Source organism: Danio rerio, chromosome 2 (genome assembly GCF_049306965.1).
Source record: "Danio rerio strain Tuebingen ecotype United States chromosome 2, GRCz12tu, whole genome shotgun sequence".
NCBI classification, from domain to species: domain Eukaryota; kingdom Metazoa; phylum Chordata; class Actinopteri; order Cypriniformes; family Danionidae; genus Danio; species Danio rerio.
The window spans coordinates 12,675,759-12,690,000 of NC_133177.1; the positions used below are offsets into that span (position 1 = coordinate 12,675,759).

Sequence of the window (14,242 nt, forward strand, 5' to 3'; positions counted from 1 at the left end):
ATAAATGAATAATTAAATAGGCCTAAATAAATATTTATTGAAAGATATTACCAGCAAAACATGGAGAAACGGTTCCGGCACATTTTCTAAGGAGCTCAAGTTGAATGCTACTTTATCAAAAGCATAAAAAGTCTCTAAGTTTATTTGTAATTATACAGTTCCAGTTCAGTTTTCAAAATGTCAATGTTCTCTTTCAAATTATAATTGTTTAATGGCTCAATACATTCATTCATTCATTTTCTTTTCGGTTTAGTCCTTTTATTAATGTGGGGTTCCCACAGCGGAATGAACCGCCAACTTATCCTTCACATGTTTCACGGAGCGGATGCCCTTCCAGCTGCAACCCATCTCTGGGATGCATCCATACACACTCTTTCACACATAAACACTACAATTTAGCCTACCCAATTCACCTGTACCACATGTCTTCGAAGTTATGTGGGAAACAGGAGCACCCGGAGAAAACCCACGGGAACACAGTAACACCAATTGACCCAGCCGAGGCTCGAACCAGTGACCTTCTTGCTGTGAGGCGACAGCACTATCTACTGAGCCACTGCGTCGCCATTATCAAAATTAGCTATATTAAAATACATCCAAAGTGGAAAACACCTCATCAAAAGAATTTCTATATAGGCTATTTTTATATAGGCCTAATCTAATTTAAAAGAAAGCTACAAAGTGGGTTATATCATTTTAATTCTAGCCCTTTATTACTTTAATTCAATTCCTCTGTCACTTGTGGTGGCAATATTGACCTTTTTATAGGCTATATAGGCTAGACTCTCAAATATAAAGGTACACAAGTTGTCACTGGGGTGGTACCTTTTCAAAAGGCACAAATTTGTACCTAAAAATTCCATATTAATACCTCAAGGGTACATATTAGTACTTAAAATGTACAAAAGAGTTTCTCTTAAAAATTGTAGGTACTAATTCATACTTTAAGTACAAACATGTACCTTTTAAAAAGGTACCACCCCAGTGACAACTCACATACCTTTATTTCTGAGCGTCTATAATAATTTCATTTTTTACATCATTATTTTGTATAGACGTTTTATAGTATGCTTGTAATTTATTATAATTTATGCAAATGCACTACACCGAAAAGATTTGATCATCCCAAGCTATCTAAATGAATGCAATCTTTTCAAATACTGCTGTTCAATTCATCTGGTGAAATTATATTCATATTGCAATACATATCACAGAACAAAAATATTTTAATGTCAGATTTTTCCAATATTGTTCAGCCCTATAGTCTTCCTTAAGATGGTGGAAAAGCATTTTAAATGAATGCACTTGTACACCCACATTAACACATAAAAAATTCAAAGGTGCAAACATATGCATTATGCACACAAATGTGTACACTTACACACACACACACACACACACACAAACACACACACAAACAAACACGACCACACACACACACACACACACACACACACACACACACACACACACACACACACACACACACACACACACACACACTTGTACAGCTATCTTTATGTTGTGCGTGCACATGCCTATATTGCTGAAAATAAAATATCCCCACAAGGACAGTAAAACAGGAAATCACTGAATTCCTGGACCAGTCAACAATCCCCAAAAGAAAAATATCTTATAGGCACTAAACAATGTCTTCATGAAAAATACAGCTGGCTGAGGTAGAATACAGCCATATATAATTAACTCTACCTTCAATACAAGCTAAAAAAAAATGAGAGAGAGAGAGAGAGAGAGAGAGTACAACTTAACATATTACAATATAATGTTTTTGTCATTTCTTTTATGGAAAAATTTGTGCACCCACAAATTGTGCACACACAACGTGGCTAAAATTGCAGCATAATTAATGAGGAAAGTCAGACTTGTAGGCCCACATTAAATTGAACAACTAAAAGCATTAGTATAACCAGGCCAAAATCAAAGAACTACCAAAATCTATATTATATAGAAAAAGAGTTGTTGAGGTTAAGAGTCTGGCAGGATATTTACAGCAGTTCTAAAATGACTGTATATCTGGTCTACACTGTCAGCGAGTTAGAAATCTCTCTCTCTTGAGGAACAGGGCTTTAAAAGCAGCGTTTTTTCAATCCAACGCAATCTCACGGCAATTCCTAGCTTTTTGATTTAGTGGCTATATTCGTATGAATTCGTACAATCTAATTCATACAATTTAGTGCTCCTGGAGCATCACTAAAATTACAAAATATGAGTGTAATAATGTTCCATTGCATACCAGCCATATTAATTTAAAAATACTGTTAAAAACATCAGTTTTTAACATCAGAGTTTGCATGTTCTTTCAGTGTTCATGTGGGTTTCCATCAGGTGCTCTGGATTCCCCCACAGTCCAAAGAAATGTGGTATAGGTAAAATGAATGAACTAAATTGGCGGTAGTGTATGAGTGTGTGTGTCAATGAGTGTGTATGAGTGCTTCTTAGAACTGGGTTGCAACTGGATGGGCATTCGTTGCGCAAAACATATGATGGAATAGTTGGCAGGAAAAATCTGAAGGAAAATGAATGAATGAATGAATGAATGAATAGAGATATTATACAGGGAGGGGCAGTATTTATGCTACATTTTTTCAATATAAATTATTGTTTTGTAATTTTTATTTGACAAGGTTTATGAAAATGGGTTAATATTTTTCATTCATTCATTTTTTTCTTTTCGGCTCAGCCCCTTTATTAATCTGGGGTCGCAACAGCAGAATGAACCGCCAACTTATCCAGCATATGTTTTACGCAGCGGATGCTCTTCCAGTTGCAACCCATCACTGGGAAAGGGTTAATATTTTGTATCAAGTAAAAAAAATCGCAAAAAAATATTTAGTGTCTTGTATTTTTAAAACACTTTAGAACACTAAAATACTTTGCAAGAAGTCTACATGACCATGACGTCTGAAAATGTGGCCTCTGATTGGTGCTTTCTCAGTTATTTGCGTAGGCTTGAGATAAGAACAGAAAATTTATTCGTATTGAAGTCGCAATGCTTGGAGTCTGATTGGAAATTATGCATCACATATAAAGAAATTATCAGCAAATAGCAGGGGTATATTCGAGAGCAGAAGCAGTTTTAACATGAAGTGACACGACATCTGACGTACAGATGCCACTGGCATCTGCCACTGAGTGTAGTGACACATCCGGTGGCATGTTCGGTTTTTCCTGTCATGTGTCACTCGGTAGTGGCATGTGTAGTGATCTGTGTCGCTCAGAGTCTCGCGCTGCATGTCACTGCAGTGACATCTCCAGCAGTGACATCGACGCCCGCCAAAGCTTAATGACACTAATCAACATGCGCAAAATCATATTTAATCATTACGCGACTTTTAACATGATTTATTGTGTCGCAAAATTTAAAAGCATTTATTTTATGTATTCATAGTTATACTTCCGGTATTTATTGCCACTATACGTAATGTTTAGTCTATTGACAGTACATGTCATTGGATATAAGGTGTCATTTGCCTAATCATTTTTAAATAATAAAGCGAAGAAAAACTTATAACGTTAATGTTCTTATAACATGTGCTTATACTGACACCTACTGTCACTGACATGTAGGCCTACTGATGTACTGACATTAGTGCCATGACATTAGTGGCATGTACTGACATCAGTGGCATGACATTAGTGGCATGTACTGACATTAGTGGCATGTACTGACATAAGTGACATGTAGGTCTACTGACATTAGTGGCATTTAGGCCTACTGACATTATTGGCATAACATAAGTGGCATGTAGCTGCAGTGACATCAACACAGCTTAATGATGCTTATAAACAAATCATTAGGATGCAGTCTAACATATGATTTTGAACCACTGAAAATAATACTACACAATGCTAAGACCAGTCATATATAATGAGCAGGGATGGGCAAAACTATATTGAAATGTATTTTAAAGTATACTTCAATTTTACCTGTATCAAAATAAACTCAAAATACATCAACCAAAGCACAGTACAGTATCAAAATAAAATACAGTATTTTGTATTTTGAAAATACTACAAGATACTTTTACAAGGAAGCATGACATTTCTTTGCAAACATTCAGTCAATATACATATTTGATCAATCCCTTCACCATTAAACTGACTTTCTCTTTCATTTTAGCTTAAATTTTGTACAAATTTCATACAGAAAGTCCTGTCTTGTTTTAATCACTGTAAAAACCATGTAATGAGTAGGAATATAGGCGAGGCAGTGGCGCAGTAGGTAGTGCTGTCGCCTCACAGCAAGAAGGTCGCTGGTTCGAACCTCGGCTCAGTTGGCGTTTCTGAGTGGAGTTTGCATGTTCTCCAGTTTGATCATGTTTCCTCCAGGTGCTCCGGTTTCCCCACAGTCCAAAAACATGCGGTACAGGTGAATTGGGTAGGCTAAATTGTCTGTAGTGTATGAGTGTATGAGTGTGTGAATGTGTGTGTGGATGGGTTGTGGCTGGAAGTGCATCCGCTGCGTAAAAACTTGCTGGATAAGTTGGTGGTTCATTCCACTGTGGCGACCCTGGATTAATAAAGGGACAAGCTGACAAGAAAATGAATGAGTGAGTAGGAATATAGTATTATATCTCATTATCGTGTTTTCATCCATTGCTTGGCCAGTGGAATAGCAGCAATCTCCTAACAGTTTTATATTTTAAAAGGGTGATAAATGAAGAGGTTATTTTATATTTTGTTCAATATACTGTATGTCTTTTTTTGCAACTCAAATCTTCAATATCTAATGTAAAAACCTTATGTCTGCAAACTACTCAAATCTCCAGTTTTAGTCATTTCCATAAATCATGTTTTTGCAATTGCTCTTTAATGCACAGCATAAAACATGATATCTCTAAAAAAATAAGCTGTTTTTTGCAAATAAACTCTTCATATATATCTTGCTGCTGCCACGTAACAGGAGTCTGAAGTTTTTGACCAGTATAGATTGGAGTATTATTAAATATTTGTGTCTCATTTACTGTGACTTTGACATCTCTTCATTAATTGTACAATGCATCTGCACATCAACTGCTAGCATTTGAAACTGCCTGTATTAAAGTATTGTAGGAATCACCACTGTAGGACTTATTTGTATGTTGTTTTTCTTATTTTCTTGACATCTACATCAGCAATCCATCCAAACCTATTATTATTTGTGCAGTTTACTCATTCTCCCAAGGTTTTTCAGTTCTTCTTTAACTGGAAACAGGCCCAGTTTACCCAATTAGTAAACACCAGAACACAATTTGTAGGTGTTTTATATTTCTATAGTTTCTCTGCATTTCCACCCGCAGCATGAGACTAATAATGATTATGTGCTGCTCATCCTATTCTTAAGGACTGATATTTTATTCCATCTAATTTCTTAAGCAAAGATGCTGATGCCAAATTGTACACTAAACTGCCATTACATATTACTGGTTTTAGCACTGTGCAGTATACTATTTTCAATGATTGTGGACTTGTTCCCATATTTACCCATGCCATTTGTCAGTTGTTTTCTTTGGGCTTTATCATACACCCGGCGCAATAAGAAGCAAGATGTGTTTGCCGCAACGTGTTGCTATTTTCAGACCAACGCAACCTTGTTTTCCCATTTTGCACCACGTTGTTTAAACAGTAAATCCATTTGCACCACTGTGTGGACTCATAAGTGTTCTGCATCAAAAAGGAGAGGTGTTAAGGCACATTATCGGAGCGTTGCTATTTTGAGGAACTAATATAGACTGCTTAATTGATCAGCTGAAAGCAGGTCTAAAGTCCAGAGCAGAGCACATTAGTTATCTGACTTAAAAGCATACACATTGCTTAATACACACAGGATGTACAGCAAAACCCAAATATATTTACATAAAAAAAAAAAAAGATTTAAATCTTTAAAATGTTACTGAAATTAGTATTTTCTACATAAATATAAAAAACACTACCTCCATGCCTTCTTCATGTCGGGGGACTTTTTTCAGTTTATTCATGATAATCTGCATTTGTATAATGTTTTTTTTTTTTTTTTTTTTAGCAGTATTATTTGTTATAAGCATATTTATATTTGTTTTAATAAAAACAAGTTTAGATTTGTCCACCTGTGGGGTTTTGGAGATGTACAGTATGCATCACCATATGGGGCAAAAGAATAGGACATGTAGTTGGATAAATGACCACACTTAGTTATTATTGTTTATTTATTCCTTTGCTGGTAATTAGAACTAAATTTAGAAATAGTTATAAAACAAATCCTTGCGCTTAACAAACAAAATTAAATATATAGGCTGATGAGTGTCTTCAGTGGAGTGCGTACAACATTGTTTCCTTACTCCATCAAAGTTAAGGCATAAAGAGAAAGTAAAGAGGCTGAATGGGGGAGACACATTCTTTATTCTTGCTGCAAATGCTCTGTTTAATTGTTTTCTCACTAGTAAAGCATTCAGTTTTTCCATTCACTTTTTCCACTTACAAAATCACCATGTAAATAATAAATGCACTACAGTGGGACGCAATTGACTCTTAACAGGAATTAGAGATGAGACTCTGTTTGGTTTAATGCACATTATGCTCAAGACAAACCCAGAACTCATTAAGAGAATAAGTAAAACCCTGTTAGGCCATGTGCCGTGGTGCAAACCATATTTTTCCATCCTTAAAATAGCAAAAGTGGATTCGGACATGGCCTTAATGCTTTTGTACCATGCGATTTAGACTTTCCGTCTAGAACAGAGATGTCCAAGCTCAGTTCTGGAGGGCCGGTGTCCTAAAGAGTTTAGCTCCAACCCTTATCAAACACACCTGAAGCAGCGAATCAAGCTCTTACTAGATGTACAGTATTAGAAACCTCCTGGCAGCTGTGTTGAAGCAAGTTGGAACTAAACTCAGTAGGACACCGGCCCTCCAGGACAGAGTTTGGACACCCCTGGTTTAGATCATTAAAATTGAACCCTTTATGTTGTTGCGTAATTTCCATTCTTACTCCAAACATTGACCACCTTCTTAATCAATTTTCTGTTCAGATCTCAAGCCTTGGCAAATAACTGAGAAAGCACCTGAAGCCCCATTTTTACAGTATTTTAAAATACAAAAATACAAGACAATAAAGTATTTTGATAACAAATATTAACCCATTTTCATAAACCCCATAAAATATAAATTACAAAATACTATTTTGTATTTAAAATATGTATTTTATATACATGCATCATAAATACTGCCAATCCCTGTCTGTTATTTTCTTTTTGTGTTGCATAATTTCCATCTATACTCCAAGTATTGCCAACCTTCTTAATCAATTTTCTGTTCTGATCTCAAGCCTAGGCAAATAACTGAGAAAGAATTAATCTGAGGGCACATTTATATGATGTCATCATATATTGCAGACTTTCTTACAAAGTATTTTACTGTCTTTAAAAAATACAAAAATACAAGATGGAGACGCAGTGGCGCAGTAGGTATTGCTGTCGTCTCACAGCAAGAAGGTGGCTGGTTCAAGCCTCAGCTGGGCGAATTGGCATTTCTGTGTGGAGTTTGCATGCTCTTCCTGCGTTCCTGTGGGTTTCCTCCGGGTGCTCCTGTTTCCCCCAGAGTCCAAAGACATGTGGTACAGATGAATAGGGTAGGCCAAATTGTCTGTAGTGTATGATTATGAATGAGTGTGTATGGTTGTTTCCCAGAGATGGGATGTGGCTGGAAGAGCATCCACTGCGTAAAAACATGCTGGATAAGTTGGCAGTTCATTCCGTTGTTGCGACCCCGGATTAATAAAGGGACTAAACCGAAAAGAAAATGAATGAATAAATGAAAAAATACAAGACACTAAAGTATTTTGATACTTAATATTCATGCATTTTCATAAACCCTATCAAATACAAATTACAAAATACTATTTTGTATTTAAAATACGTATTTAAAATACATATATCATAAATAATGCACATCCCTGATAATGACAATATAGTGTGCAACTTGGAATCAGCATCTTTGCTTAGGAAATGAGATGGAATTAAAACAGGATGAGAAGCCTTCAGAACATCATCAGTCTCTGTCTCAGGGCTGCAGTGGAAATGCAGAGAACCTTTAGAAATATAAAAGACCTAAAGATTGTGTACTAGTGTTCACTAAGGTGGTAAAGTGAGACTCTTTCAGTTAAAGAAGAACAGAAAACATCTTGGGAGAATGAGCAAACTGCACAAATAATAGCATTTTGGATGGATTGCTGATGAAGATGCCAGAAAATAGGAAAACCATAATAAAAATATAGTGATAGAGGTATAGTTGGTTTTATATTTGCCTATTCGTTCATTTAGAAGTCTATATAGTTTATCATGTTACTTTCGAATACTTGTTTGGAATTAGCATGCAAGTGTGGCTTGAAAACAGTGTTTATTTGACTGTCAACAATGTTGTACTTTGATATTCATTTGCTGCTAATATGATTTTGCTTTTTAGAGTTTGCGAATAATACTTTTATGAATTATGTTACTAAGGGGAAAATCCGAATGTGCGAATATAATATCTCTATCTCTAACCTCTATCTATAGTGGCGATACTTACAATACTTCATTGGCTGTTTCAATGCCAGTGGCTGATCTGCAGGTGCACTGTATAGCTAATGAACAGAAAAGATGTCTTCCTGAAGATGTCAAAAGTGGCACAATACCGTATGAGACACAAATATTTAATAATATTCCAGTCTATAGAGAATGGTCAAAAACTCTAGACTCCAGATTTTTTGATATACAATCTATACTAAAATCAAAGAGAAACATTTCTTATGAACGCCTCCTCGTGTACAGGAGTAGAGAAAAAGGAGTTGCAGAGAAGCTGACTTCAACTAGTTGTTACCAAGTTTATCACTAAATCTGTTTAATGAAGGCATTGATCAAGTAGGCCTATTAATAGAAGGTTTGTTAAGAAATGTCATGCTCCCTTGTAGAAGTATTTTGTAGTATTTTCAAAATACAAATATTTTATTTTGTTTTTATTCAAAACTACAGTGTTTTATTTTATAGTTTATTTTAATACACTTAAAATTGATACACTTATACATTCATCGCAGAAAGTAAAAATCCCAACAGCACAATTACTGCAATAACACTTTTATTATAAAGTACACAAGGTACACAATTGTAGGAAAACAACAAGCTGTTTTCCTCTCATGATACAGACTCACCCCTCTAGTGTTAGGTGATCTCGTAGAGCTTCAAATGGCGGCCAAATAAACTGTGAGGCTTGCATAATCAACAAGCAACCATGACAAAAGGAATGTTAAAGCGAGTATTTGGGAATTAATATCTGATTTAAGATACATATTAAGCAGAGATGCACGCCAAGCTCCACCACCCAGCCCTGACACCCATCCAGATGACGTCACTTCGGGTGTCGTCATAAACACTACCGATGTGGACGCGAGATTCATTCGGGGTTTGTAAACCAACGAGCTGCAAGAATCCAACATGGCAGGATGGGAACGCAAACAAACAGACGTGGAAAAAGGAATTGTGGTTTGTGCGTTTGTTAAACTAAAAACACTGCGGGAGAACACATTCATTCGCCAGTTTTGTGAAGCAAAGTTGGCGTATTTGACTTTACTAAAGAACGTGTAAAAGTAACTAATGTGCAACTTTGTAACACGTGAACAAAATGCTCAGCAGAACTGTTTCATTTAGATCCCAGATGACTGGCCTGGATACCCGCTGGACCTGTTTACATTTCCTGAGCATTACTCCGAGGATCTGGACTGTGTCTACATTCCACACGGTGTTATCATGGACAGGTACTGTAAATGTGGTTAGGTCGTCATTTAACCACTTACCGAAGACGTCCACTGAACGCAATAGACTGTCTGTTTTCAATTATTCCAACTAATAATTATAGTAATAGGAAGAAATAAATACATATTTCAGTTTTAAATGACGTTTAGTTCCCAGAGTTTTACTTCCCTCTGCGCATACAACATAAAGCTGTATTGCAGTTTTATGAATATATGTATTTTAAAATGATCTAAACTTTCACTGTAACTTAATATTATTTTCTTTAAGTCAATTTCAGCAATGCGGTTATTTAAAAGTTCAAAAATATTTTAAACACAAGTATTATAATGATAAATTAAGATAAATAAAATATCCTCAATATGGTCTTTTTTATTAAAAAAATATTGAAATAATGGTTGAACATTATTTTTTTATGTAACCAAATTTACTAATATTATAATGATAATTGAGTGATGCAGTGATTTGCTGACTTTAAGTTTGGCAGAGTCAATTGCATGTGATTTTTTTTATTGTAATTACACTACATTTATGACCAGCATTGCATTAATATTTACATTAGTGGCTTACTGAATTCTTATTTTCCAGATAGATAGATAGATAGATAGATAGATAGATAGATAGATAGATAGATAGATAGATAGATAGATAGATAGATAGATAGATAAAAACAGAATTGCCAAGATAGAACTAAGAACAGTGTAGAATTTTCCACAATATTTTAAAATTGTATGTGATCCCTGACTAATTCATTAAGGAAATAATGTCATACTACTAAGCAGTAAACAGAAGAAAATCCCACTAGAAATTGTATGGTTTTAACAGTAATGATGTGAACTACAGCATGTCTTCTTAATTATTTAATTGTTGACCCATTCATTACACTTATATATACATACATACATACATGCATACATTTATATATACATACATACATACATGCATACATACATACATACATACATGCATACATACATGAACATTTGCATTTGAATCACTCAGTTATAAATTGATAATATGGTTATAACTCAATGGTTCTAAATTGATGCTAAAGCATTATCACCATATTGGCGTTGCTTTTATTTTTCTTGTATCTCTGTAATACAAACACTTCTTATATATGAAAGAACAATTAGACCTTGTTGTGCTGCAGTGTTTTTTTTTTTCTCAGGATAGAGAGGTTGGCAAGAAATATCATGGATGATCTTGGGGACCATGACATTGTTGTCCTGTGCGTGCTAAAGGGAGGATATCAGTTCTGTGCTGACCTGGTGGACTGCATTAAAGTCCTGTGTTGCAACTCCAACAAGACCCTTCCCATGAGGGTGGACTTCATACGACTCAAGAGCTACCTGGTGAGTGTTTTTTTTTTTTTTTTTTTTTTTTTTTTTTTTTTTTTTTAAAGGTCTTTCAGGTATTTTGTTCAATTTATGCATTTTTGTCAAATATCACTACTTACTTAGCTCATTCCTTAAAAGCTTTATGTACTAACACGGTGTGAAACTACTTAGATCATATGATGAATCACAAGTTTCATTCACACATGTATGTTAATATTTGCTTTACAAATGACGCATTGTTTCTGATTATCTCAGTGTGACGTCACAGCTCTAATCAATTATAGACTTCTTGCACGTAAATTGTTGTTTTATCTGCTCACCAAGGCTTTATTTATTTGCTAAAATCTGTAAAGATACATGTTTTTAATTGTTTTTGTTATAATTTAAAAATAAATGTTTTGTATTTTCATAATCTGTTCAAATATATTTTAATTCTTGTGATGACCAGTGTTGGGGAAAGTTACTTTTGAAAATAATTCATTGCAATATTGAATTACTTGCCCAAAAAGTAAGTAATTCCATTACTTAGTTACTTTTTATGGTAGGTAATGCGTTATGTTACTTTCTATTACCTGACTAAGGCTTTATCTCTTTTAGAACTTTTTTTTTCTTCTTTTTTTAAATAGAGGAGCTCTGCAATTAACAATGCACTGTATAACATACACCTTTGTTTAAATTTAAAAAACATAACAAAAAATATTTTAGGAAAATGTTATCTGAGAAGTTTCTAACCCCAGAGCTCTACTTGCCATTTATATAGATTATTGAAGTATAAATTATATAAGTTTAAATCAATGCGTTTGCTACTTTTGTACTATTTGTCTTAAGTAAAATCACCGTCCATTCAGACCATCCCCTTTACCTTTTTTTCAATGTGTTCAAAATAATGAACTCATTGACTGCGTGATTCATTGTGACTATTTTTAATTCAGCAATTTATTTTTTAAAGAGCTAATTATTTAAACTAATAAGTAACTCATGTTACATTTTCAAAAAAGTATCTTAAATATTATTATTTACTTTTTTAAAAGTAATGCGTTACTTTACTTGCTACTTAGAAAAGTAATGTTATTATACAACTCATGTTATTTGTAATGAGTTACCCCCAACACTGGTGATGATGTTTTACTTTTCACCATTGTTACTCTAATTTTCAGTGTCACATGATCAGATCCAGAAATCATTCTGTTATTCTTGATTAAGAGACCTTATTATTATTTTCAATTATTATTTTGAACTGAGCTAAACTGAACTGAACTTAAACACTAAAAACTGAACTACTCTGTTCCAATTTACTATGACCATTTATGTGAAGCTGCTTTGACACAATCTACATTGTAAAAGCTTTTATACAAATACAGCTGAATTTAATTGAATTGAAAAAAAAAATGCAAGAATAACAGTCATGCCTATATGCAAATTGTGCCGATTAGATAGTATTTTTACGTCATTAGAAAGTTCAAAAGAATAAGATTTACTTTAAAATAAGATATTTTGTAACAATATTAATGAGCAATTGCTTGCAAATGTCAACCTTCCCATGAAAAAAATAAAGTTTTCACCAAAATAGCGAAACTCTTTTTGCATTGTTTACTTAATCTTATTTTACAGTACTGTAAAAATACTCAAAAACGTCTCTGTCAATGTTTTCAAACTGTTATATTTGATTTACCAAATTTCCCTTTTTTTGACAACCATAATGGAGCTTTTTCCTCAAATGCAAAAAAAATATCAAATAAAATCAATGATTTTTGTTCTACAGTAAACCAACTCTTATCTTTTGCTTCTCATTATTTATTTTGCGTTGTGCAGTTTAATCGACAGAATTTCTACAAATTATGTTGTAAACTGTAAACTTGTATCCTTCTTTGGTCACATCCATGACGCATGTTTATTTTCTTCATTTAAAATCTAAAACATGTTTACAGATTGATATTTTCTGATCCTATAACTCCGTGGTTAGTTGTTTTGGAAAATATAAACGGATATTCAATATAATGTCAACATACTTTCTCTGTGAGGTTATATTTTAAGTTTTTACTGCAAATGTCAGATCCGTAACAATGGGATTGCTCAAACGTCTTTGCAGTTACTTTCAATATAATGCATCGTTTCTGAATAAGTGTTCCATTCTTTTCAAAATAATTGTTTTGGTTTAATTTTTCACACTTTTAAAATAATGCGAGACCTTTAAGAAATTTCAGTGTCTTCTAAAAATTAATCAATCACAAAAGTCAAATGTCTTTAAATATTTTATTCAGAAAAATATAGTACTTTAATATATTAGTAAAATGTACAAAATGATTGAAAGGTTTACATATTATTCCCCGTTATTATAAATATTTTTTTTTCTCTGAAGCCCTGCTAAAGAAATGAATTAAATTTTTGTAAGAGGATTGACTGCAATATCTTTGTTTGGTCAACAGAGGGCGTCATGACTTTATATCTGTCATTCTCCTTATCACAGCTCTCATCTTTGGGATGAAGTCAGTTGATTTCCCAGTTCAGCTTTGAGGGCATTTTTCCTTAGAACTGCTGACTTTACAAAGTTTACAATAAAGTAAAAATAGTCTATGGGTTTTTCCTAGTGTTGGGTTGTGGCTGGAAGGGCATCTGCTGCGTAAAACATATGCAGGATAAGTTGGCAGTTCATTCTGCTGTGGCGACCCCTAATTACTTAAGGGACTAAGCTGAAAAGAAAATGAATAAATACATGAATTTTTCAGGAAAGCACTCACTTAAAGGCACAGTTAAAAAAAAAAAGAGTTACAAATAAAAATTTTCATCATTTACTTGCCCTTCACACTTGTTCAGAACCTATTCGAGTTTCTTGCTTTTGTGGAATACAAATGAAAATATTTTGAAGAACGTCAGTTGCTGTGACCCATTTACTTCCATAGTATTTTTTGGGGAAAGTCGATGCATCTCAGCAAACAGAACTTTTTAAAAAATCTTCTTTTGTGTTGAACAGAGGAAAGAAACTCATACATTTTGAACACATAAGGGGGATAAATCACGAGGTCATTTTCGTTTTTGGGTGAATTATACCTTTAATTAAAACTTAAAGAAATCTCTAGGCTTGGTTACTTTAAAATATATAATGTTTTTTTCAGACACCATTAATTTATTTTTAATTTGAAG

The 14,242-nt window shown here is 33.8% G+C and overlaps 2 protein-coding genes across 2 annotated transcripts in view; both read left to right on the forward strand.

Annotated features, from left to right (window-relative positions):
* Positions 1-14,242, forward strand: part of ro60 (Ro60, Y RNA binding protein) — a 489,528-nt gene that overhangs the window by 323,204 nt on the left and 152,082 nt on the right. The gene's annotated exons all lie outside the window — the stretch shown is intronic.
* prtfdc1b (phosphoribosyl transferase domain containing 1b) overlaps positions 9,389-14,242 on the forward strand; it is a 24,633-nt gene continuing 19,779 nt past the window's right edge. The window contains exons 1-3 of the mRNA NM_199518.3: positions 9,389-9,494; positions 9,660-9,766; positions 10,933-11,116. Coding sequence (NP_955812.2) covers positions 9,447-9,494; positions 9,660-9,766; positions 10,933-11,116 — 339 coding nt within the window. The 5' untranslated portion in view covers positions 9,389-9,446. The remainder of the gene's footprint in view (positions 9,495-9,659; positions 9,767-10,932; positions 11,117-14,242) is intronic.